General features: G+C 39.3%; 1 protein-coding gene across 2 annotated transcripts in view; it reads right to left on the bottom strand.

Annotated features, from left to right (window-relative positions):
• The window catches only part of LOC113081672 (receptor-type tyrosine-protein phosphatase S-like), a 134,834-nt gene that overhangs the window by 44,868 nt on the left and 62,367 nt on the right, over positions 1 to 27,599 (bottom strand). Inside the window, exons 6-13 of one of the 2 annotated variants that reach the window (XM_026253695.1) lie at positions 26,610 to 26,627; positions 19,714 to 19,824; positions 17,758 to 17,769; positions 9,947 to 10,219; positions 9,218 to 9,799; positions 8,285 to 8,421; positions 8,047 to 8,191; positions 2,334 to 2,648 (exon numbers count right to left, since the gene is read on the bottom strand). In XM_026253695.1, the coding sequence (XP_026109480.1) occupies positions 2,334 to 2,648; positions 8,047 to 8,191; positions 8,285 to 8,421; positions 9,218 to 9,799; positions 9,947 to 10,219; positions 17,758 to 17,769; positions 19,714 to 19,824; positions 26,610 to 26,627 (1,593 nt within the window). The remainder of the gene's footprint in view (positions 1 to 2,333; positions 2,649 to 8,046; positions 8,192 to 8,284; positions 8,422 to 9,217; positions 9,800 to 9,946; positions 10,220 to 17,757; positions 17,770 to 19,713; positions 19,825 to 26,609; positions 26,628 to 27,599) is intronic. The other variant, XM_026253696.1, reaches the window with a different exon arrangement.

The following is a 27,599-nucleotide window of genomic DNA, read 5'->3' as shown; positions in this document are numbered from 1 at the left end:
CCCTGTTTTTTTCCCTTGTTTACCTGTGAACTAAATCAAATATATTTTAAGAATTTATTCTGAGTATGTATATATGTAGGCCTACTGAAGATTTTATATAACAATGTAATAATATTTAGTATCTTCACATCTAGGTGGAAAATATAGTAAATTGTATTACTGTCTGTTCAAAATAAATGAAAAGAAACCGAGCATAGTAGATTGGTATTTTTTTCTTGTTGCATTGATATTGTATTGTACCCCCGAAGAGAGGTACGTACCAAACATCTGTGTACCGTTCCACCCCCAATAGCTAGCAATCACCACACCTAATATATCACACCTAAACCTGACTTTCCAGATGTTTTTAGGCATCCATTTTCTTTATGACTTACTATGCGATTACCACTCGATTGTCTATAATTTTTTCACTATTTATCAAATTTAAAGGTCAGTTACAAAAATATTTCAACCCTGATGAGACTCTGAACCACATGAATTTGAAGAAAACTAAATTTTCTACCAATCTACCAATTTATACAAAGATAGCAATCCAAGTTCCTGAGATATCATACTCTAAACATGACTTTCCAGATGTTTTTGGGCTTTAAAAGCATGAAAATGTTAAAAACTGCATTGAACATTCTACACACCTCAGTTCATTATAAAAATGAAACTTGAAACTTGAACTTCAACATAAATGCTTATATCTGTGCGTGTCCATCCATTTTCTTCGTCACTTACTTTGTGATTACCACTCTTTTACACACTATTTACCCAAATTAAAAATTAATTTCAACCCTGATGAGACTCTGAATCCCTTGGACTTGAAGAAAGCACATTACTTTCACCAATCCACCAAATTATACATAGCTAGCAAGCATGGTTCCAGTGATATCATACCCTCAACTAGTATCCACTTATACCCACTAGTAAACATGGCTTCCCTGACATTTATTAGCTATTAAAAACATCAACATTCCAGGATCTACATGAAATATGTTACAGACCTCAGTCTCAGTCTCATATAAACAAAACAAAATGTTCTTGAATTACGTCTGATTCAGTAAAGACAGACTCTCTGTGTGATCTAAAAATAGTGCAATGTACCAATCCTTACTGAGCACCTTAAGAACGTTCGATACACCACTCTGTATGGCTGAAAAGAAACTTAAGCCCCTGCGTCTCAGCTAGTACATACATTCAATTATGTGAAAACCAGGCTACTGATTAAGCACCCATCTTCAGGGACATTTAATCAAGTGTAATATCACACCCCCATATACCCGAGCAACCATTTCATCCCCTTCCATTTCACTATCTTTCTTATCTGAGCACTGATCAATTTGCGAGTTTTTTACCTGCGAGCTAATGAAAATCCTTTTATACGAGGTCTTGATGTTTAATACCTCAGGTCATTCAGTACTGCTATAAGGAGGAGACTGATTTCTTGGATGGTCAATAAGAGACACCATAAACTGTATATTTGGGCCTGACTATTCCGTATTAGATGCTATAACAGTACAAGTCTCCAAGGATGTGACTGTCATAACGCATCGCTACTCAAATATCTCCATGTTGTGGGTTGGTCAAACAAGATTTCCCAGCAGAGGTATTGGGGTAGCGTTCCCTCACTCCTGACCCGCCAACAGTGGTTGACCGGCCTGTCAAAACCATCTATCCTAGGGCGGCCCAAAGCGCCAATGAAAGGCTGTGCTCCGTATTGATTACTAGCTTGTATCTTGAACTATAGTGCTGTCAGTCATGGAGAAAGACTGCTGTCACCGGGGAATGTCCGACACAATTTCTTACTCTAGCTGGATTTATTTCAGTGCTCATAAACTGTCCGAGTGCTTTACAGAGAGAAGTGATGGATGAAAATGATGCTAAGTCAATGTTTCCTCTGTCACATAATGCTAGTCAATAGATCTTGTCCCGAAAAGAGTAAGCTGTCAACATGGACATATAATCAACATCTCTCTCGCCTCATCCACCATCTTGGATTTATTTTCTCTCTAAACTTGGTCAGCCACCAAACTTGGTCAGAGACCAAATAAGGTCACTGGAAAATGAATGGGGGAAATTATAAGACCAAATATGGTGGCTGTTGGAAAGTAGGTACAGTCTTTTAGTGAAATTAAAAATTTACTAGCCATTTCTTAGTGACTTAGCCATTTCTTAGTTAATTTTTTTCCAGTGTAGATTTGAAACTTATTTTAAAAAAGTAATTAGATTCAATCTATCAAAACAAATATTGGTATCTTATACAGTGTTGTTTGTCAATTAAATTTCTCGTCTAGCAAACTTTTAGTTATTTCAGCTAGAAAACAAGTCAAAAGACTAATTTAAATTACCATCCTCGTCTGTGCGGCACAGCAGCGGCTCGCTCTCGGGGCCCGGACCCACGCTGGTGGAGGCCGCCACGGTGACTCTGTACATGGTCCATTTCTCCAGCCGCTGCAGCTGGATCTGATTGGAGCTGGGGGACACCGCTGGCTCCTCCACGGGCTCCGTGTTGACCTCGGCCCCGGCCCCCACCACCGCGTAGCGCACTATGTACCCGGCTAGTGCCCCGTTCTGGCTCTCGGCCGGCGGAGGGAGCCAACTTACCATCAGGGTGGTGGAGCTGTAGCTGGAGCACTTAATGTCTTGAGGGGGAGCGGAGGGCTCTGCTCAGGTTTGGGAAAGGGGAAGGGGAGGGGGTGGAAAACAAAGAACGAAAAGATGGGAAAGAGAAAAAGAAAATGATAAAAGGGAAAAACCAACTGAAAAAAACAAGCAGAGACATACTGAAACATAAGAAAAAACAAACTAGGAAAACAAACACAAAGGGCAAATGCAAACAGAAGAGCTTGGTTTTGAAGGGGTCAGGGTGTTTGGTATGCATGCAGAAATATGAAGCATGAAGGTGTAACTTTGGCTTGATTTCTGTGTCACAGATCTAGAAGTAACACCACATATGTTGGGCGTAAGATACAGCAGTTTAACTATGACTGGCTGTACACAAGACAAAGGTTTAGCCCATCTTTCACAGTAAATACCCTGGGCTCTCAGGATATATTTACACCATGAGAGAAAAACAGATCACATTATTTGCATTTGAATGAAGGCCATTCATTGCAGTATTTCTTTTCTTTTTTTTTTTTTTAGGTACTTTCCCTCGCACATATCAGAAATAACAACGCCTGTGCAGTTCTAAATCAATATAAAAGTCTTGTTTGAAATGCACAGGGTCTCTGCTCACTAAATGCTTGTGCGTATGAATGCATTATACCATTTAAAGTGCCGTAACATTTATCTCCATTGTAAAATCGAGCATTAAAAGTTACTCTGTCTCACTGATCCCTGATGCCATAAGTAACACAAATGAATGAGTGGGAAACAGACAGACGGGGATAAAACATATTTGTGACTGAAATTCAAATGGATGAGCACCATCGTTGGAAAGCAAAACAAAATCATTCAAAACGGATTAAAGGAAAATGAGGAAAACTTTCTGCAAAATAATGGCTGGAAAGAAAATGTTAGGACCCGAAATGTCAACTCAGAAGAATCATGGAAAGCCACCAAGCTTCGAACAGAAAGTAAGACCATTAAAAACGGCAAAAACCAAACCAAAACCAAAAAACACAAAGCATTTTCCTGCACATTATACGTACCTGACATCTTCAAACACTAACTTTTAAAGACTTTCTTACCACAAGCACCTGATTCCAGGGAGGCTATGTTTCCCCAGAGTCAGTTGGGTTCGGCCCTCTCCCTCTACTGCCAAGCTCATCCAATACAAACTATTCACATTCATTTAGCCTACTCCAATGGTTTAGTTCAATAATGTAAATGTTTTTTTGCTTTTTTTTTGGTCGGATGGAGAGAGCTTTCCCCAGTGCTTTCATCAGTCTGCACTATTTACTCTTTACACTAGCCTGAGGGTCCACAAGATTGAGATCAGGGTGCTAGCACCTCGCTAACACCCAGCCATTCATACCCATGTTATATAATCCTCCCCAATTCAAAACATCAGCAGCCCACTTCTGCTTTTGTTTGAGAAATGATTTACCGATTTGTCCTGTCACCAACCATCTTTCATCTCAGGTGTCCCAGAGTTCAGTGAGTGACATTATTCAGAGCCTTGTTTATTCACCAAATGGACTTATTGGATTAAAGTTTTATTGGACTTTCACCTTCTGTTTGAAGATATATTCTGAAAATGAACTTCCTCTCTTGTAGAGTATTTGCATTTAGTTCTCATAAATCAACCTGGTTTGAGTGTGGCAAGAAAGTTAGGTATCTGAGAGTTGCAGAATTACCTGAAGGTTTAGACTCATGATTCTGAGGATGTATTATACATCAAACGCAACAAAGCTTTGAATTTCTGCATTCAAAATGAAATGACTATTTAAAAAAAACAGAGTTGTGCCTCAACGCCAAAATTTGAAAGTCGTATTCTTAGAATTTATGACTTAATCATTCAGATCCATGCCAAATGGTACCACTGACAATTGGGAGGTGAAAAACTCAGATTTGTTTGGATAAAAAGGTTGGAGTTAGTTTACCTAGCTTCTATCAGTGTAACCATCAATTGATAAGACTGTGGACCTCCAAATGAAATCACTCTTCAAATTAAGAGTCAACCACTGATTTTTACTTATATAATTATTGACTTTATCCAGATTGTGGTGCTGCTTCAAATAAACCAAATGATTGGTGAAAAATAATGGTAATTAGAAATTTGCTTGGCTAAAAAGCTGTTCACTGGCAACTGACTGGACTTAATCTACTTGTGGACCTCAAAGATGTTCTTGCACTAAACCCATGACTAAGATTGGTGCAGAAACCCTTGCCCCCAGTTTGTGGACCCTCTATGACCATGTTTTGAAACCTTAGCATCACTGAATAGCCATTGACTCTTTAAGCGCACTTCCCACTGGCACCCACTTGGTCGAAGCAGGAGTGTCTATCTCCACTAACCCTCGAAATTTGGACATATCCTCCAAAGAGTTGGGGGATATGGAGGGTGAGGTGAGTACTCTCTGCTGGACCATTGCAGGGGCTCATAACTGTGGGCTGACCCACAAACAGTGACCTGACTGGGCATCAACTGAACAGCACTGTACCAAAAAAGAAACAAACACGATACACTTTTCTTTCTGGCCTTCACGAGGAAGTCCAGTCTGCCACTTGGTGTAGTTCAAAACATATTATGAAGAGGTAATCCATGTATAATCTGGCTAATTAGTGTCTTGGGAACTCTTGGTGAAGAAACGGTACTCTTTTCAGCTTGTGCACAGTTGTAAAGGGATGCGAACCAATTTCGCTGGTGTATATGACAGTTCTGCATCTAAAGGTCACTATATGCCTACATATATATGACTGTCAAGTTGCGCGACTTCTGAAACGTTTGGTGGCAGACTGGGCTTTCCACTGAATGGCGGTCACTTACCTCACGGGAATCCAAACTGTAATGTTTGTTTATGTGCTAGGTTGTGTGGCGTTTGTGCTAAATTGCTTCTAACTGTCCAAGATTGTCGCCTCCCTGACCTTGTTATGGGTAAATCTGCACTACTTTAGTTTATGCTCTTGGGAAGATGTCGGCAGATGTAGTGAAACAAGTCTCCCATCTGTGTGAGACCCTGCGGGACAAAGTGGAGTCCCGTAACTCAAGCAAGAAGCCTACGGCCATCCCACCGGGATACTTACTCTCACCTTTAGTTTAATGGATTTGCTTTGGCAATGCTAAGTACTGCTGCTGCATGTCGAGCTTGTCACAGTAAATTTAACCCTGATAGCAAGAGCAAAAAAAAATTAAAGAATGCTGAGAGCTGTCTCCTCAAGTGTGTTTGAGTAAAACCAAACCAAAAGGAAATAAAGTCGACTGAACTGTGTACTGAACGGAAATAAATTAAAACCAGGTGACGTCAAGCCGGAGCAGGTGAGCTTTAGTTTCATGTCAGGAGACAGAGTGAAACAGAAGAGCTAGAAAACAAAAGGGAGGTAGAAAGAGCACTGCATTGTTTCAGAACACCAACAGCAGGACAGACATACAGTGATGGAACAGAAGGGGACACACACAGCGTAAGACATGCCAGAAGTCAAAGGATGCATTAACAGAGCGCCCCCCGAGGGGAATTGGAGGAAATACATGCATTCAGTGCTCGCTCTCTCACGCCCAGGTGTAACGTTGTGTGTCAATGCAGCAGGTTCACTGCATCCCAGCACTCACTCAACCAACCCAATCCCATCCCATCCCATCCCACCCATTCTGCACCAACAAGCTGCACAGGTAGAAACAGAAGATGAGTTAAAATGGTCCACGTCTGCTGCCATGGCTTTCTGGCATCTTCCTCTCACTGTAAGTGTATCCAAGTCTGAAGAATCGAATTTAGAAAAGTTCCTGATTGAAAAAATTAGTCCTCCAATATCCCATTTCACTAAAAAACATGCCAGATTACAGAAGTAGAATGGTTTCTGAATGCCAGTTCATGTTGAGTTTTAACTTTTTAAGCTTTACACTACAACACATGAAAGCATAGAAACTAATCTAAGCACAATTATAGTGATCATTTTCAAAGTGCACATCAATTTTCTTTGTTTATTTTTTTCTTGGAAGCTAGCTAGCATCATGTGGAATTGTATAGAAATGCCATATTCACAAGTGCATTTGTTACCCATAATTAATTTAGTCTGAAACTGAAAGTGTTCTGTGCCCCCCCAAAAAGTAATAATTTTAATCACTCAGAGAAATACAACTAAAATATATCTTAGCTTGGTATAAAAGACTACAAAAGAAAATAAAAGCAGACGCATATTCACCCATGCTCTCAGACTTCTGGACCCTTTTGCTTGTACAAGCTGAAGTCAAGTAACTGCAGTTTTTTAGCACAGGGCTCATGCCAGCTGCAAGGTTCCCCACAAGCACTGATGATTTCATGCACTGAATCATGATGCGACTCAGCGAGGATGTATTTTTGGGCCGGAGGCTTGAATAATTCAGCCAGTCTCCCAGTGTAAATGCTGACTACCTGCAGGCTCCAGTGGCCACTGACTGCGCTGTTTTCAGTAATACACAGTGAGGGACTAGATGTGGTGGAAAGCCATGGCAGACCCCAGAGTCAATAATATTTTGTGCGCTTCAGTCACATGGGAGGAAAAAAGTGCATTTGCTGTTGACACATGAAAAAGAAATACGAACACAGAAAGAAAGAAGGGAGCGCGCAGGGGAGCCGAATGGCACGCTTGCTGCAGATCAATCAACCCACATTGATTTGTTTGTTTCACATGTAGGAAATCTCTGAAGTACATAACTGTGACATACAGAGACCCAGATGAACGAATAACCAAACAAAGAAGAAAAAGAAGTGTGTGCATGCGACACAATCCAAGGGGCGAGGAATCCATTAAACTAAACACAGGTCATTGAAAAGTTTGGGCTCTAACATTTAGACGCTTTAACAAAATTATGCTTAAAACATCAAAGTAGGAGGGCTCGCAAATCGCACGTACAACCATTCTTACATAAACTCTGATGCGTTTGCAGTGATTTACATAAGAATGTTTTCACAAACCATTTACACAAATTTGTTCTGCTCGTTTTTTATCGTCTTATTAGAAACAAGTTCTCAACGTGTCCAAAAAGAAATTTTTCAAAAGATTTGCCAAGTCATTTGGAAAAAATTCTGATCAAAGCAACATCACCTTTGCTACCTGCATGTAGAAAAACCCCTTCTGGCTTGAAGGTGATGCTGTTTTGTGCAATTTAGATGCGTAAACAAGCACAACATGAAGAACCACTGCCAGAAAACCCAAAGGAAAGCACCTGTCATAAACCAGGGACCAGACAATCATCTACTCTTGACATTTCCAGAGTCGATAAACAATATCCCTGGATTGGGAAACGAGGGTGAAGGTTACAGTGGTCCTTTCAAACAGTGTTGTTGTATCCCGACCCCATTGAAAGCTCAAAATAGCCATTATGTCTTGGCTTTTCTCAATCAAAATACAATATTAGACCCCCCCCACCCCACCACCACTTCACATTCGGGTCCTTAGGAAAGGAAATGGACTACATACTGGCTTGGGATGTCCTTTGGGATATTTCGTTGGTGAAGGCCCCAATGCCTTTGTTGGAGATAGCAGCCAGAGAGAAGTAGTACTCTGTATTTGCACGCAGACCCTCCACCACATAGGAAGAGGCTGGGCCGAATGTTTTCTTTACCTGTTTGGTGGAAAATAATAATGTTACTGCTAATGACATGTGCAACAGTTGTCCTGGCAATGTTTTTGAGAAGGTCTTTTATAAAGAAGGCACCTGAGATTCCTGCCCGCCCTCTTTGTAATGTAGTTCGTAGCTGATGATTCCCTCTTTTTCAAAGGCCGGTTCCCATGTGAGCTCAACGCTCGTGTCTGACACCTCACCAACCTGGAAGTTAGTCGGCTGTCCAGGGACTACAAATGGAGCCAGTGTTGTCAGTTTAATAGACAATACATTTTATAAACCAAGAGATTTACAACTGTAAAATTAGTGAATGTGGTTGAAAAAAAAATACTCAGTGGCAAGTGAATGATTACCAGGTTAAATCAAATTCTGGGTGTTTTGGGGCCCCATGCACCTTGCATATTTTGAGTATAGGGTGAATCGGCTCTGTTCACAAAGGACATTTTCAATTGTGAAACTCACCTTGCTATATCATTAGCCCACCAAAAACTGACAAGAGACTCTTTTTTTTTTACTAAAATTAAAATGTATAATCGCTAAATATTAGCAACAGGCAGTTTCAAATTCGGCTTGCTTCAAATTCACCATTAGCTCAACCTTAGCTTAGCTTAGTACATTGTTAGCCCACCAAACACTGACAACAGACATTTGTCAATTGTTAAATAATAGCAGTAGACATTTTGAAAACTCACCTTCCTATGCCATTAGCTCAACCAATAACAATGTACATTTCCAATTGTGAAACTTAGCTTGCTACATCATTAGCATTCAAAAAACAGTGACAACAGACATTTTACAATCACTAAGCTCATCTTGCTACATTGTTAGGCCACCAAACACAAAATAACAGACTTTATCAATCTATAAATTTAAATTTGCTTCACCCAATATTTGCAACAAACATTCTTCAGTTGCGAAACCCGCCATTCTACATATTTTGGTCACCCAACACTGAAAATAGACTCTTAAAATTGACAAACTGTTGGCGCAATGGACTTTTGAGATTGACTAAAAAAACAAACTAACCTCCTTGAAGCACTTTAACATGAATGGGATCCGAGAAGGGTCCATCTCCTACGGACGTGAAGGCCAGCACTCTGATGGTGTAGGTCTCTGAGGCCACCAGACTTTGAATGGTGGTGATCACACTGTCCTGTACATTGTGGATGTGCCACATGCTCATGGGCTGAGATGGATCCATTGTGTAGTAGACCCGATAACCCTTGATCTGTCCATTGGGCTCCTCAGGTTCATCCCAGCGCACCATCATGGTGTTCTGGGAGATGATACGGGCCTGGATATTGCGTGGTGGGCTGGCGGGAGCCTGCTCCCCAGTCCTGGCCTCAACTGGTTCGCTGGGCGGGCCCTGGCCAATGGTGTTGAAGGCTGACACGCGGATCTCATAATCAGTGTTTGGAGAAAGTCCACCGATGCTGTAGCGGGTAGTGGTGATGGAGTCCACGGTCTCGAACTTGCTTTCAGGAGATTTGGCGCGATACTGTATGATGTAATGGGAGACAGGCTCAGGGTTGCCACTGTCCCAGGTGATGGTGATACTGGTGGCGGTAGTTTCGGTTACGACAGGAGTACCTGGAGGTTTCGGCAAGGCTGCAAGTGGGGGATAAGAAAATACCATAGACTTAAACATTCAATACTCGGACTCAACACTATCTGAAATACTTGCTTTGGCTTAGTTTTAATTTCTTTTGACCAGAGATCCTTCGAGTGACCTTGTAGGACTCAATGAAATCTTACACTTGACAATGATCTGGGAATTAGCCTCGATGATGCCCAGGCTGCTCATGGCCACGCAGGTGTAGTTGGCCGACTCACGGATGCTGTTTAACTCTAGAACGTTCCTGCCAACTGGCATCTCATCCTCAGGTGTCAGGTCCTCAGAGTTAAGCATCCACTTGACATAGGGCATGGGTGAGCCGACGGCGACGCACGTGATGTTGACACTACCGCCCGGCATGATCTCTTGGGTAGTGGGGGGCGTGATGGAGAAACGCGGGGGCACACGACGAACTGCAAAGGGCGGAGGAATGGCAACAAGAAAAAGAGAAAGAGAAAGGTAATGACACGCCGATGAAAATGAGCCTTTCTTTAGAACCTACAAGATGTTGTCTACAGAGAGAACAACATATTATTAAAAAAGAATTAGACTAAAACTTCACAAACATTTGGGTTTATACAAATTAAAATAATGATAAAGTAACTTAATTAACAAAACTTCACCAACAATATAGATTGACATTAAAGCAACAAGTTCATTGCAACAAGGTTCCATTGACCAATATTTGACCCATCAAAGCACAATTAATTTTCACAAAAATCTATTATGAGTTTCTCATCTTTAAAATGAGATCTCTATGTGGCTTATAACTACAGTAAAGAAAATGAAATGAATGAATTACTGTTAGAAAAGCAGATTTTTTTTAACTGAAAAAACCATATGCATAAAATAGTGTGAACAACAAAACCTTTTTTGATATATTTTTTTTTATTTGCCCATGCTAAGGAAACCTTACATGTACACATTGGTACGTACATGCACTAGTAATGTGATTCCCTCCAAGAGGGACTAAAGATGAGAAACCTTAATCAGATTTTTGTGGTTGAGAGTAGATCAATTGGACAAAGCCTTTTTAAGATCTGACACGTTTCCATTGATAGATGCAGCTGTCATTTTCACAGACATCATGCAGAAATAGGTAGAGGTCAACCAAAGAGTAAATGGGAACAATAAAACCAGAGAGAAGAATCTGAGATAAAATGCATAGAGGAATATAACTGAAGGGTCGCTAGCATGCCCGGACAAAAGACAACTGGAGAGGAAAAAAAAGAGAAATATAAGAGAAAAGAACGCGCAAAAGAGCCAGAAAGAGGAAGAAAGGGAAGGGTTGGGAAAAGGAACGAGGGGGAAACCCACTTTATTGCAGAGAAAGGCTTTTTTATGGTCTCCAGCCAATATGACGTAATGTGACAGGATCGTATTGTCACATTGCGGTCTTGGCTAGACGTAACACAAAAGTTACAGCGGACGTTCTGGATTCAGTCAATAATTAGCTGTTGGTTCAACTCAACTAACTATCACACACATCAATAAAACAATAAAAAGAAAGAAAATGATACAGATGCTAGTCTACAATGATGACAGCTATGCACCTCAACTACTGAGATGCCAAACCTACACACGAGAGAAAAGATGAAGGATCTGTTGGGGGAAAGGGTTCGATATGAGTTATGGCAGATATGGAGTTGGCCAGGTTGTACAACAGGCTTTTTTAATAGCCTGTCTGGCATGTTCATTCTTGGTAACCTTGCTATTTTGACACGACTCGTTACAAAGTCAAGAAACAATGGAAACATATAAGACTATAAAATACAGAATCTGTTCCAAAACCTAGCAAGCTGCCTAGGCAGATACCTTCTAAGGCAACTTTCAATAAATTTTCTAAATACCCAACTCACAACTGTTTCCGATTCAGTCTGCCACAATTATTGGGTAAAGCAATACATTTTTAGTTAGACTGAAATATCTTAAATGAAATTATTCCATAAACTTTGACCTTTTGTGTAGACTACGGGATCGACTTTTTACCACAAGGATACATGCAATTCTCATATTACCATGTTAGAAAGCAATATAAAGTTGCTTATGAAACACTGAGTGTTAGGTGTAATCTTGGTAATCTTGCAAGGTTTTGGAACAGCGCATTTATAATTAGAATACAGATGTTACTAGTAGTAGCGTTCAGGTTAAAGAAGTGCTACCTGTTACATGTAAAATTTAGTATTGCACCAAACTTTGTAGTTTGGTCCCCCAAGAATCTTCAAGGCAACTGCCTTTTTGATGTCAGTGGATGTAAAATGATAATGAATTAAGAAGTAGGGTGGTGCTAGGTGTGTACTAAGATGGCGAGTGGTGAGGGGGTCATGCCTCATTTACATTTGGCAAGAGGAGAAAGGAAAGACAGAGGGACAGAAATGGGTGTTGGGGCTAGCTCAAAAAAACAACAACAACCAAACTTTAAACCAAATTTACAACCCCACAAAGACACAACGAGGACAGGAACAACAGGTAGAGATTGGGCACAAGCAGAACAAGACCTAGGCTGCAAGACAGCAGACGGGAACCAGACAGACGGGAAAGACTACATGGTGGACGTACATTTGGGACAGAGACAGAAGGGAAATAACACAGGGAGTGAGAGGTGGGAACTGGGGCATAGAGGAGACTGTAACTCTGGGCCAACTGGAATAAAAGCATGTTGGTTTGACTTCTCACACAATGGGGCTTGAAATACACGATTAAACTCTCACCATCGCCTCGGACAACAGCAGCCAAAGAGCATAAAGTCCTGATTTTGTAAACACCATTAAAAGTTCAGTGGGTTTAAATCTAGTTTGAATGTTTAGAACATTTAGAATTAAAAAAAAAACTTTTAGAAAATAAACATTACTAAGAAATTTAAAATTTAGAAATACTGTTATAGTTAGTCAAGTTAACAAGCTCTACTCTAATTAAACATGAATACATTCACAGTTTCAGAGAGCCAGTGTGACGAATAATCTGAGTTCTTGTTCAGTAAGTGAAAAACACATTTTAACTCAATCCATTTCATAATCATGAATTAAACAAGATCAAGTTAACTTTGTCATTCATTTATACATTTATAATAATATTTAAAAGTTTTTTTTAATTAAATGCATTTTATAATAAATGTATTAATTTTGTTACTGATTGTTTTTTTTTTTGTTTTTTTTTGTTTAGTTAAAATAGTAACATATTTCTAGGAAATTTCCAGGTTCAATTGAAGTGAAGCTCTGTCCATAGCATTTTGAGGCATGATAACTTCTATAAAAAACATTTTTTTTTCTAATTAAATTTTTATTTATTTATTATTATTTAAAAAACGCACATTAATCGTGTAACTGAAATGTTATCCTTTTTCCTAAATTATTTTCTTTGGTAATCAACATCACACCACAAATGCAACAGAGCAACATTTGCACTGAACCTGGATCACTCCTCTAATTCAGGAAAAATACTTCTTTATTTGTTTAGAAAACAAAAACAACATTAAAATAAACAATGACACACTGAAACGACCCCCACCCCCATATAAATGCATATTGAACAAATGTTGTTGAAAGGGCAGCCCACATATCACAATGTGCATGCATGACAGTGATTGCAGGAATGGCGTCAACGGAATGGCACCAAACTATCAACCAGGCCTACAGCTAGTCAACACATATTTGAGGCATGCAACCCTCCCCAAGTGCAACATTTTAGGGATCAACACAACTGAACTGTCAAAGTTGGTGAATTCGACACAGCACACAGATAATAGCAATGCAAGTGTGTTTTAACAATGACAGAACACAGTGCAATGTGATAGTGACAAGACGAGCGTGATTCTTCTAGTGTGGATTAATGATGGAGAGGCCCAGATGCAATTTGCTGATGTTTAAGAATTTCCTGCACTGATTTTAGGAAAATAAATATAGTAAAATGTGGTAAAAATGTTAAATAAGCCAATATGCTAAATAAACACACATACTATATGAGTTGCGCTGACACAAATTGCGTGTGGGCCTAAAAATGGGCGATGCAACATTTGGCCATTCTTAAACCAAGTCTAAAGAGGCTAAAAACTGCAGCTTGTTTTCCTAGGGTCAAATTCAGTGAATTATTCATTCTATTGTTACATGCTCAATCTACACTTGAACATTCCCGATTCTAATCAAAAGTCAGACTTAATTGGATCATTTTCTAAACGGAACAACCATTTGAAAAGACCGCGAGGAGCCTGGCAACTTCAGAGTCACAGGCAACAAAGCATCACGCTCAAATAAACTGTGGCAAAGGGGGGAATCGTAAGCAGGTCTAATGTTTTCAGATGCATTTCGACATTTACGGCTGTCGCTATCGATGGACCGGCCTTTGAAATGCCATCGCATGAAGCCATCCTGGGCTTTATCTATGTCCTGACACATGGTCCTATAGCTAAAATCCTGATGTTTGATGTTGCTCTCCACTGTGATATTTGGAGAAATATATAACAGTCCAATTGGATGGACCTGCTCCTCATTCACTATGACCAGAAATCAAGCAGGCCGAGAACAATCTCTTTGAGGTCCAGAGATGAAATCCCATTTCAAGCCCAATGTGGAGAAAAAAAACAACTCATGAGGTCTTACAACGCACAGAGAAAGACAAAATCAAAAGGCCAAAGAGTGCCTCACTCCTTATGCTTCCTGACTAGGAAGAATCTAAGGTGGACATTAGCGGCCATTTTGAGACAGTCTGTCCAGCCCCAAAATGAAGGTAGGAAGGGAAGCTGAAATAGTGCGCAGCCTTTAATGTCACCTTGAAGCTGAGATTACACCCTGTTTGATGTCCAAAAACCCACAATAATACATTTCACTTGAAGGTAGCGAGGCCATTTGCATGCAAACGGCAGGGGTTCCCTGTATTAACACACACACACCTCCGCCACTGCAATGCAAAGCAGCCTCAGTTGGGGTTCGGACCAGTTCTAGTAATGAAAATTGGTGCATTTGTAAAACACTACCTCATGATTGTCTGGTCAATGCATGAGAAGTGTTCAGCTAAATCCTCAGACTGAACTGCATTTTAGATTTTGCACCAAAACCTGTCCCTTTATGACACTTTTACAGATCAAAGTTAGCCTTCATTTCCACAAGTAGAGGGTGTGATCTAGCTTGCATTTCTATTTGAATACCAACACAGCATGCAAGGACATGCAAAACATCCCAAAGTGGTGGCAGTGGGGTTCACATGCATCTCCATGCGCATACACTGAACATACTCATAGCATTTAGCATGGCATTCGGTACAGCTCAGTCTTCCAGCATCTCAGAGTGGATCTTTGAGGTCTTGTTTCCTCGTCTCGGGGGCTAATTGCTATTAATAATGCCCTGAAAATATTCTGGGATCTTGTATCCTTAACATTTTGGCATTTTGTGGAGTTGAATGGTGGAACGGTTAAGAGCTTCATTGTCAGACGGCAACAATGAAAGATTATCGACTTCATTGGAACAAGAAGAATCATAATTTCTGTTATTAATTTTTCACACGAAATAGAAGAGAACTAGATAAGTTAAGGCTCAGAGGGGGAATTTTGCCATACGGAGGCAATTAGCTTAGAAGCCTGGGGTAGACGGCTAACAAGAAGATCTAGTCAAAAAAATACTGAGAATATTTGAAAAGAGTGGCTCGCCATTAAACGCTGTAAATGGCAAAATTGGCAAAATTTATATATATATATATTTTTTGCAGCTTTTTTTTTTTTAAACATACAATTCTAGTGGCCAACACACTCTTTAAATTAAACATTTCCACTGGTCTCATTTTCAAGCTACAGTATGCTATCCACTAGCATTTCTTTAATGTTTAAAATGTATTTTTGTTATTGCTAGTGTGCATCTAGGGAACGCTAATATGCTCAGTCTGTTACACTATCTACATGCTAGGCAGCAGTAACAAGCTATCAGGGTAAATGGGGCACAGATATCACAGTGGGAATAGCCGGATATGAAAAATAAAGCTCTGTCAATAAATGCCAGACCCTAAGAGACAGAGTAGCGGCAAAGCGCACTTCATTATTTATAGCCTCAATTCATGTGGCGTCGCCCCCCTCCCAACAACACAGTGTCTGTAAAAACTGAATAATTCAGACAGCCATTTAGTCTCAGACATCACGAGACCGTCGGCACACGTTAGCATTAGCAAAGAGAAGTAGAGACTCTTATTCTATGTCATTATCCCTGACAGACAGACAAACGGCCATCTGAACCATCACTACACTGGGGAGAGCGATGAGCTATCCGCACAATTAGACAAACTTATCAGATTAAATGCAAGCTTTCCGGCTGATTTATCATTATACAGCTAAAAAAAAATAATTATTGCAATGACCAAAGAATGGATAATATAGATGTTAATATTAAGTTATATTATATTATATTAATATAATATAAGTAGTTGCAATTCAAACTTAACATTTGAGTTAAATTAAACTTTAAGACAATATTAAACTAATAAGATTAAATTTTTTGTTTTAATGGGGTAAAAAAAGGCACAAAAAAACTATGATATTTCAATTTCATTTAAAATGTACATTTAATTTAAAATAAAAGAGTTCAATGTAAACTTGAAGATATTATCAATCCAATAATCAAATTTATTTTTTGCTTAAAAAATGCCAACTGAATAAGATTTTTTTTTTTTTTCTATTTTAACTAACACAGAATTTTAATGTACACACTTTTGGCTCTCAAGTAAATTATAATTTTTTTTTTAAGTATGTTTAGATGTTTTCGCTTCTAAAACAAGACAAAGTTTCGGAAAATCTCCTCAAAAGTGTGTGGACGAGCATAAAAATTGTAAACATTGTAGTGGTTCCTACAGCTCTGCATGCAACCAACTTGTAAAGCTAAATTACCTAAAGCCAAGAGGCCGACGGGACTTCGATATGCATATGAAACTTTGCATTAGCGAAGAGTTGCATTAGCGAAGGATTAACATAGAGAGACTCACAAACAAAGCACCTGCTTTTTGTTCTGGTCCAATTTGGGGGTTTTAATACAGCATGTCTCAGTGATATAAAAACCACTTCAGATGTACACTGGCAACCAGGACTCGAGCGGATGATAAATCCTAATATGATTGAGCCTGCAGACTGCGAAAGGGCAAGAGGCAGTCAGTCATCACAAGGAAATATCGCTAGCTTGTTGCGGCTCTGGAATAAAGCCTGTTTTCTGGGGGGCCACATGAAGTGAGGAGATCATTATATCTGCCAATGATCCACATGGCACAAAAACGAATTAGCAGAAGGGAATTTGCAAGCTTTCGTGTGGAAGAACGGCTTTGTAATTGAGAAGATGGCGGGAAAACTGTCTGCAGTAAGAGTTTACAAGAGACGACAGAGCACAGAAACACAAACCACATCTAACAAACCAGAAACTAGAACGCAAAGGGAGTCGAAAATGAACAAAACTAAGGGTGCACATCACAAGAACACCACAACACAGAGAATGGACTGAATAAGTAGCCAACAAAGGCTTGAATTCTCGTTTTGGAAAAAACAAAGAAAATAATAAACCTCACAAGAACACAGGAATGCAACAAAACACGACAGCCAAAGGAATTGCGTCTCGAGGCATGCAAGCGCAGTTACATTCTCCCATCATGCATCAGGCTGTGGTATACTTTCAAATGCGAGATATCCATGACAGCATAAGCATTTTCTTTGGGCAAAAGCAATACTGAAGGATGCAAAAGAGAAAAGGCCCCACAATGCAAACTTAAACATAAAAAGAAAAACGAACCCGAATTAGCGGGTTAGTTAGTACTAGTTTATGCAATTAAATCAAATCTCTCAGAATTTAAAAGTTATTTATCAGCTTAATTTTAAACTCCGAATCGCCAATGATCCTTCCAATAGATCAGTCAAGGTTAAGGTTTTAAAACATGTTGATTTTGCGTTTTTAATGTGGGTTAAAAAAAGTGAAAAAAGAAAAAACACACCAACCTTCTCGAAGCTCTGAGGGATGTAAAGGGGTTGATGCAGAACACAATGACATGAGGAGAAGAGAAAAATAGGGGAAACACAGAGAGAGTAAAAAAGGCCACCTCAAGGCTTTTAGCTGCTACATTTCTCTGACTGATGTCGCCTGATTATTTATTGCGTGACACGCGACATGTCTGCCACGTTAACCTGCTTTGACCCAAACAGTTTGATTCACCCCAGTGGTTGCGTTCAGCCACTGGCGTCTATTCAAGCATGTTATAACAATGCAAAATTACAAGGTCTTTAGCCGCCTGAAGAGCTGCCACTGCGGCTTTAATTACAGAAACAAAACAAAGACACAAAAACAGAAATCAATGAAACAACCCAAAGTGCAAACCAAATCAAACCGACCATACAAATAAAACCCCACTTAATTAGCATTAAAGTTAGCAGCTACAATCAAGACAACCGATACTAAAGGCGTCGCGCTATTATGCGACATGTAAATGCAGTTTCGCTCGTATAAACGGCTGAGCGGTTTCCTCCATCGTAGCTGCTAATTTCAAGTGCCGTTAACTCTAGAACAGAAAACATTTGATTGTACCCAATGATTAAGCTTTGAAAACAAAACCAAAGGACACGGGATACTTAATGCAGTATGCGCATAATCAGTGAGACATTAGCATACCTATGTTGAATTAATTATCGCTGTGGTAATTTGAATGGATTTCAGAAATCTCCAGTCGGCCAATTACTGAAATGTCACCAGACATCAGATCAAATGCAACTGAACATCTAAAGTCTCTTAAAGTTGTATGACTAAAATACTTCAGAACTGAGTAAAATAGTGATAATCCACTTGAGGTCGTAGTTTTACACTGACTTTACCACGGTAATGAGGTGCTATAAGGCATAATGTGCCTAAAATACCCTTACTATGGTAATGTCACTGTAAAAGTAAGGCCTCTTGTGGTTTATATCTTTAAATAACTGGTGGTAACTGATAAAACACACCAACAGTCAATCATTTATGATAATCACTATGCATTTATAATTTGTAAATTAATTAATAAACGGATAATTTCCCTCAAAATGATAATTCTGTCATTTACTCAACCTTATTTGTACCTCTGTAGAACACAAAAGAAGATATTTTTTTGTCCATTCAATGAAAGTAAATAAAGTCTAAGGTTGAAATCTCATCATTTGCATTCTACCGAAGAACAAAATTCAGACTGGTTTGGATTAATGGGAGTAAATGACATAAATTTAATTAAAACTGTATCTGTCGTTTTGAAATGGAGCGTCTGCATCTTTTCTAGTTGGAGAACAATAATAACTATAATAATGAAAAGACAACTCTCTGACCCATTTTATAATGGCCGGTGAATAATTTATCCGGAACAAAGTTATTTGGTACACAGCGGGTAAACCCATCCTTTTTAAATATGCATTAAATAAATAATACATGCGCAAAATGCATCTGCCAAGATTTATTAAAATCATCAACCTGGAGATTCAACTCCTCTTAAGGTTAGCATCAAGAGTCGTCTGTGCTAATGCACTGCCTTAAAACAGTGTTAAAACTTGTTAGCATGTTACATTTTGAATGTATACACTTGTGATAAGCAACATGCATATTGTTCACCTTGCAACAATTTACCTTTTTACCTTTTTGGAGGGAATAAGATTAGCATTTTGATTGGTTTATAGTATTGGCCAATCAAAATCAAGACTTACCATTATCCTCTTCAACCTAAAAAACTTGATTATACAACATACCTGTACGACCCATTGCTCCGCTCGTCAAAGAGAAGACTGAAAACTACCCAGTAAGTATTGAAAATGAGCATATTTTATTATATGCAATATGTGCTTAAGTCTAAAGACTCTATTAATATACAACAGGTCATGTGACCAGTCGCGCATCTCTAATTGGTTGTTTTCGATGGTCTCCGAAGCCAGGTTGCTCCCTACCTCGCACATACAGGTTGGCAGGGGAAGAGTATCGGACGCCTTCCACGTTAGACGCCACACACTCGTACTTCCCCTGGTCGGTTTCCTCAGTGTTTTCTATCTGCAGAGCACCTGGGAGAAAAAAAACACCCCAAAGAAAGGGATGAAAGACAGAGAGAGAGGGAGAAGACAGCAAACTATTAGTGGTTCGAAAGTAACAAGGCTGTCAGAAACCATTTTATTTTCTGTATGTTTGGTGCAGCATCGTATTCCTCATAAATTGCTCAAAGGCCTTTCCCATTTGAAAGCCAACTTTGTCTTTTAACACTAACTCACTGTGTTGAATCTGAGCAGTTCCACACTCAAGGCAAGAAAAATTAAACTGATCTAAATATGTCTGAATACATCCAGTCAAACGCAAACGGAAAAGAACTAGCAGCGATGTTATGGTGTTCGCAGGAGTGCTGGATCGCATCAATCAGCGTGGAGTCGAATATGATAAACCACTGTCAGTCTCAAAGGGGGGAAAGTTGGTGAGGGTCAAGAGTGAGCTGTGAGCTGAACATCCATTAGTTCATGTCGAAATGTGCTGCACAGGCTGAAGCGTAGCACAACACTTAAATCCCATGGCATGAATTATTTCTTTTGGTCCCCCAAGAGCAGTAATAATACTCATGTCAGTGCATACCGCAGGACTGAGAACGGCTATTTGCAGTGCATGATAAACACTAGATATTCCTCCATATTATGCCCCAGGGTTGGGTCGTAACCAAGGTCATTGCCCTGTATTCCAAAACACATGCAGTTTGAGAAGTATGAGATCTTTCAAAACTTTCTAAAGGTCTTACTCAAATGGCAAGGGCTAAGGATTAAGGCTATAGGGGTTATAGGGGTCATAAGGTTTGAAGAAGGGGTTGGGTTCAATGTAGGGGTGCGATATGACGGTTTTTAATCTTGGATGATAAAACTGTCTCCACACTCTGCTTTTGAAGAAATATCATAGTATCATGCTACAGCCCACATTTTATCAGTTGCAGTTCTGGTACCCCGTCTCAATCGCAATACTGTCAAGTATTGCCACCAAAATGCTGTAGTTACCAACAGTGGCAAATTTAGAGGATAAATTACCAAAATTAACCCCCCAAGTTCTAAAACATTTTTTGCAAGCAACATTTTATTATACTACATGTGATCATTTGTTTTGAGGGCTCATTGCAGTTTTAGTAAGTTAGGTGCTACTGTATTTGTTGCTGTACTTTTGAATGCCGCAGATGGGGAAGTGTGATTTTTGCAAACTATAAAGCTACAGTTACCAACAGGGACTCATTTTCTGAGTCTAAATCACTAAACCCAAGCCTTGTAGTTCAAACTTCATAAGAGGTATTTTAACTGCCTGTGAAACATTTCAGGCAAGCAACATTCTCATTATGTTATGCTATATGTGATCAATTGTTTTGAGGGCTCTTTACGGTATTATACCTTCTTTTCCATGGTTTCCGTGATGCATTGCGACTATAGAGTTCCCTTGAAGCAAAAGCAGCAGAATTGAGGACTAAATGCTCCACCTGAACAACTGCAACTGAGGTGACCAAGAATGCTAAGTTTCTGTATCCAACAACCGTTCCATTACCAGTGGGGCTTTACCCACTAAGCCGCCCCACCCCAACTCTTCTTTATCTGTCTTTCAGTACTCCACCACTGCATTTCGACAGGTAGCGTCAATACGGCCCTCTCTCCTGGAGAGACATTCATTCTGGCTGAACGAAGACATCAACCTTCGACTACCGCCACATGCGGCTGCGGGACATCAACAGCAGGGACTCACGCTGCGGTTTAAGCGCACAGTCTGCATCCTGTGGAACATTCTGTGTGCCAACCAGATTCTGGCTTCTGGGTCGATGACTCACACCTGCTCGCGGCGGATCAACAGCATGATGGGATCAGGGAGTTTAGAGGCGTGGCAGGGAGAGACAGAAATGGAAGGTGGTTTCTAGAGTGTGTGCACTCGTACACGGATCGTTTGATGTGCACATTGGCACAGCGGGCGGCCAGGCGACAGCAGGTGGGCTTGGAGAGCATTCTAAAGTCTCCTCAGGTGCGCAGCTGAACGGGAACCGCTCACGCACAAACTGTGCTACGTGACGCCAAAAAAATCCGTTGAAAATCTCCACTAGGCATTTCGGCCTCCTTCTCCAGTCGATTCTAGAGCCTCTGACTGCAGAAAACAGGCACGAATTTTAATGTTATTGGAGCAGGGGCTGATAAATAAACCATGCCACAGTGGTGCACCGAGCTCTCAGAGGAGCTCTGAGTTCTCCCCGTCTTTGCCTTTGGTTGTGATGCCCTTTTCTATGAACCGTTAGCTAATGATTGAGTAATGTCATTGAGGAAATCTTAGCAAGGAACCTAGCATATTCAAATTCATTAAATACAAATTAATTCCCAGCGGCTCCAAAGCAAGCAAATTTTCTCAGAGCTCCTTCCTGCCTGAACAGGACTATTTTGGGTACTCCTGCTTGCTATTCAGCCGATTGACGATTCCCCACAGACTTCATTACATATTTCCAGCTGTGCCCCCCCCCCCCCATCCCTGTTTCCGCTTTGGTTCGGATAAGCTCACTGAGAATCTATAATCTGGGAAGGGAATTACAGTGTTCCTAGTCTTTCTCAAATCTATCAATCTCTTTGTCTTTACTGTTCATTGGTACAGAGAGGAAAAGTTAACATTAACATTATTAAGGTTTCTGCATACCTTTACTCTCCTAGCCTATATTGGCATCCCGTTTTTTGCTTTTCTCCCAAATAGTCCCTAGCTCACCAAGCAAGAAGGGCATTTAACAGCAACAGCATAAACAAAATCATTCGCTGACTATGTTGTCAGAAAACATCTTTGACCTCTCTCACTTTTCTCTCAAATCTAAAAAAAGAAGGTTTTCAATTATTATCTATAATGTACAATTACATATTAAATTTCCATTCTTCATCCTGCCCGTTTCGTTTTTGGGACTGCTGGTGTAGCCTTTTGTGAGTGGCATCGCTAGCGACAAAACAAGCTGTTATCTTACTTTAACCTGTAGTGTCAAGCTCAAAGAGTCATAACGCTGAACAATACCCTTTATGATAAAAGGCAAGCAGAAATCATTTTCTGAATATCCGTGCCAAGACGCAAGCAGCTAGCTGACATGAGCCCTTGAGCTATGAACTATTATCTGAAGCTGAACAATAGCGAATACATTAGCAGATTCAAATTCCTTCTGAGTGTACTATGTGTAAGCCAATTTAGGGGGGAGGAAATCTACACAATTTGGTGGAGATTGTTGGTGGAGCCAACTTCCAAAGGTCCTGGTGACTGACAGCCATTCTGTTTTCATGGAAATCTCTCAAACTACAGATTTCTGATGACCTAGGGCCAGTTTACTAACAGCTTGCACCAATGCAAACAGTCTTTTGGCATTAAAATAGTACTGTCAGGATTTACTAAAGATGTGCAGTGACGAATTAGCACTGAAAAGGCGTGGTCATTTATTGAATATGCATTTGTAGGAGTTTCCCTTTCAGACACAAAATGTATGGGAGAAGGGTATTCAAATGAATCTTGGAACGTGATTCATTGTTATTGGTATAAATTACTTGTATTCGCACCATTATTTAAAGGATTTGTTTACTTTCAAATTAAAATTTCCTAATAATTTACTTGCCCCCATGTCATCCAAGATGTTCATGTCTTTCTTTCTTCAGTTGAAACGAAAGTAAGGATTCTGATGAAAACGTTCCAGGATTATTCTCCTTATAGTGGACTTCAATGGCTGCCGAATGGTTGAAGGTCAAAATTACAGTTTCAGTGCAGCTTCAAGGGCTCTACACAATACCAGACAAGGAATAAAGGTCTTATCCAGCAAAACAATTGTCAATTCCATCAAAAAAAAAAAGTTTGCATTGCACTGCTCTCCGATGCACTTCCATGACTTCACGTAATACGTAATCACGTTGAAAAGGTCATGTGTGACATGAAGTACAGACTCGAACATGCAAAGATTAAGTTAAATGGCGTTTACAAAAAAAATTTATGTCTCACTGAACATACAACAACTTTTAAACCATCCTCCTTCACCAGATTTGAGTCAGTACTTCAACGTGACTAAGTATTACGTGAAGTCATCAATGCGCATCGCAGAACAGTGCAAGGCAAGCATGTGTTTATAAAGCATATACATTTTTTTTTTTTTTGGAAAATGACAGATCGTTTCGCTGGATAAGAACCTTTTTCTTCGTCTGGTATTGTGTAGAGCCCTTTGAAGCTGCACTGAAACTGTAATTTTGACCTTCAACTGTTTGGTAGACATGGAGTCCACTATAAGGAGAATAATCCTGGAATGTTTTCATCAAAATCCTTAATTTCTTTTCGACTGAAGAAAGAATGACATAAACATCTTGGATGACATCAAGAGTGAGTAAATTATCAGGAAAATTTAATTTGAAAGTGAACTAATCCTTTAATGGCCAAAAGCATGTCTTAAACAATTTTGCGCTTGAAATGGCTGCAATCGTTGTTGCTTGGAGGAGGCACCGCTGTTTTGGAATTGCCCTCTTGCATTAATTTGCCCTGTTTAGTTAAATCTGACCCCAAGACCTCTGCTGGCAAATCCAACTAGTCACGGATTGCGAAAGCTCTTTTTGGGAACTCTCCACTGCTTTGGTGTCAATGTGACCCATGTCTTTTAAACTGGCTATTAAATGTTTTTGTCACGAATAGCCGGAGCTGGTGCGCGCTCTTGACTGACGGACACGGGGTAACCGCTGACCTGTGACCGGTTCGGGCTTTAGCGATGGCCTCGGGAGATGAAGTCTTGTCATCTCCCCTCATCCCTCCGATCCCGGATCATGGGGGAAAACAGGTTGGGCTGTCTGTTAAGTGGAGGCCGTGTCAGAAGGCAGCTCTGCTGGGGCGTGGAGCGTGGCAGCCAGGTGTGGAGGCGTAGGGAGCCATGAACCGTGACCAGGGCTACCATGCAGCTGTCTATTAGAGCCCGTGTGCACGTGATCGCTCTCAGCATACTTGATTAGGCACGGTAACAGCTCTCAACCAAAAGGAAGCTGACCATCTTCAACACACAGACACACGTTTTCCAGCACCTACAGTCTCATTTGGGTGATTAAGTTAGTGGGCGACGCCAGGGCATGATTGATTTGTTTGTGGAATCAACCATATTCTTCTTTTCTTTTTCTTGAATGGTTAGAACTGATTAGGAGAGAAAGGTGAAGACTTGGGCTGCTGGGAGAATTTAGTATGCATACTTTTTTTGCATGCTTACAATATCGAGATGGCTGCTAGTTTTGGACATTACGATGGATGATACAATGCATCCCGCACTTTTAGTTGACCCTCTATTTTTCAGTGTAACTAGTGACTTTTTAATTTTAAAACAGAATTTTACTTTATATTGTACTGTTTAAACTAAAGCCGGCAGCATATTGTGTATAATGTGTAGTTTTCAATAACTTTTTTTTCTTAACGGTTCTTCCATATTTCCCATTCATATTCTATGTCAAACAAACCTCTAAATATATGCAAAAAGGGAATGTGAAAAAAGTGCAAAAAATTGGTCTGCAATGACTGCAGGACTCGTGTGTTTGTGTACTGACACACACCAAGGTCATTTACTGCGAGAGCAGCATCACGGGAGCGATACGTAATGCAATTGTTGTCAGCTTCCATCTGTTTGGCTTGTAGCGCTATCATAAAACGTCAATGACGCATGCACACATAGAACGGCCCGCGCTGACTGTCATTTAGTGATGCACAGGTCAAAACTCAAGCAGACCAAACCGGCATGAGTTAAATACATAATGTTTACGCAGCACATGCAAACTCGCGACCGAGTCGCTAACCAATCCAGAACGAGTGTGCTGTAATTTAACACGGCGTAAGTGTTTAGCCCTGATTGGGCCTGAGTTTGCAGAAGCCGCCCTGGGCGAGATCTCGGTCTTGGATCACTAATCCCATTATGCAAATGTTGCGTTATAAGTCGCGTTCAGTTTAGCGAGCAGCAATATGATTAATGCGCTACGTTTTTGCTTTATAAATATTCACCATGGTTTGCGTAATCTAAGCTTTCAGGCTGGAAACTTTTCTAGCTACTGTACTAGTACTACTCTGATTGATAATATAACATACTGAAAATGTAAAAAATATAAAAGTGTAATATAAATATAAAAAAAGAATATATGTATATATATATATTTATGATATCGCAAACTAAATCAACTTATTTAGGTGAATGTGAACAATCCCAATCAATGCAGGCACCAGTAAACATACAAAATTGACCAACATCTGAAAGGGCCGTATTGAAAAAATGGTTATTAAGATAATTAACATTTGAAGTGTAGCCGTTAACCCTTTGTTCACCCACAACATTAATGTAAAATCAAATGTTTGATGTGTACCTACCTGCTTGCTGTGAAAAAAGGCACTTTATTGAAGTTAGAAACATCAGATAGTCTTCAGATATAATGACATGAACATTGATCTAGATCAGGAGCGGCTCTCCGAACATCAGTCCTGATATCACCTCCAAACCACACATCTGAGCTAGAAAGAGTAGCTACATTTGACTAGCTATTGCTATTGTCTGTGTAGCGTTAGCATTGGAGATGAGAGCAGGACTGAGAGGAAAGCAGCGTCGTCATTAGCGTGAACCGTGTAGCTGAGCGCAAATGTCACAGACGAGGGTAAACAGCAACCCGACACCTGTCTAACTCCCAACACTGACATTAAACACACACACAGACACAAACACACACACACACAGAGACACAGACACAGAATGAAGGCTGGAAGAAGAGCCGGTCCCGTCTGAGCTGCTCTGGAGTTAGCGGTTAGCTTAAGGTTAGTTGTGTTTATAGTGATGTCTTACCTCGGATGGGAGTACTCTCTGGAAAAAGACACAAAACGAAACACACATCAGTTTAGTTGAGGGTTAATTTCAGGCCAGGTTATGAGTCTCCTGATGTACTGGTTAGTTTAGTTTAGTTTAAGATCAGCATCACCACAGATTTAGTAGAGGTTAAAGACCTTCCAGTGCTGGACGTGAGCTTCATCTTTCTTTTCCTGTTTACACTCCCTAAATGCTTACAACGCTTACAAACAACCTGATCAGGCTGTAACATGCTAATAACGCTAAAGAAAATCATTTTATTTATTTATTTAAAACATGAAAGTAGTTGACGATAATTATAATTGAATAATAATAATAATAATAATAATAATTAATTTATAAATATTTAAAAGCAGTTAATTATTTTTTTAAAAATTAATTGATACATTAAGAATATTACTTTAAATAATTGTAAAAAATAATATAAAAATGTAAAATGATAAAAAGATAATATAAAGGTTAATTATGCTAAAGAAAATAATTTTAATTAATGAATGAATTAATTTGTTTTTTTAAATGAGGTAGTTGAAAATAATTATAATTGTATAATAAAAATAATAATTTCTTTATAAATATTTAAAGGCAGTTCATTATTTATAAATAAAATAAATTGATACGTTATGAATATTTCTATAAATAATTTAAAAAAATATATAAAAATGTAAAATGATAAAAAAATATAATATGTACAGTAGGTTAATTATGCTAAAGAAATCTAATTAATATATATTTTTTAATTAGGTAGTTGAATATAATTTTATGATAATAAATGTATTTATAAATATTTAAATGTATTTATAATATTGAAAATACATTTATATATTAATTTATAAATATATATTTAATATATTTATAAATGTAATAAGTTAATAAACTATAAATATTAATATAAATAAATGCAAAAAATAATATTACATTTATTGTTGAGGCTGCACAGCAAAGAAAAAGATGTCATAATAAATATACATG

The sequence above is a fragment of the Carassius auratus genome, unplaced genomic scaffold (assembly GCF_003368295.1).
Source record: "Carassius auratus strain Wakin unplaced genomic scaffold, ASM336829v1 scaf_tig00034894, whole genome shotgun sequence".
Lineage (NCBI taxonomy): Eukaryota > Metazoa > Chordata > Actinopteri > Cypriniformes > Cyprinidae > Carassius > Carassius auratus.
The sequence above is the reverse complement of the archived record's forward strand: the minus strand, read 5'-3'. Positions and strand labels throughout refer to the sequence as shown.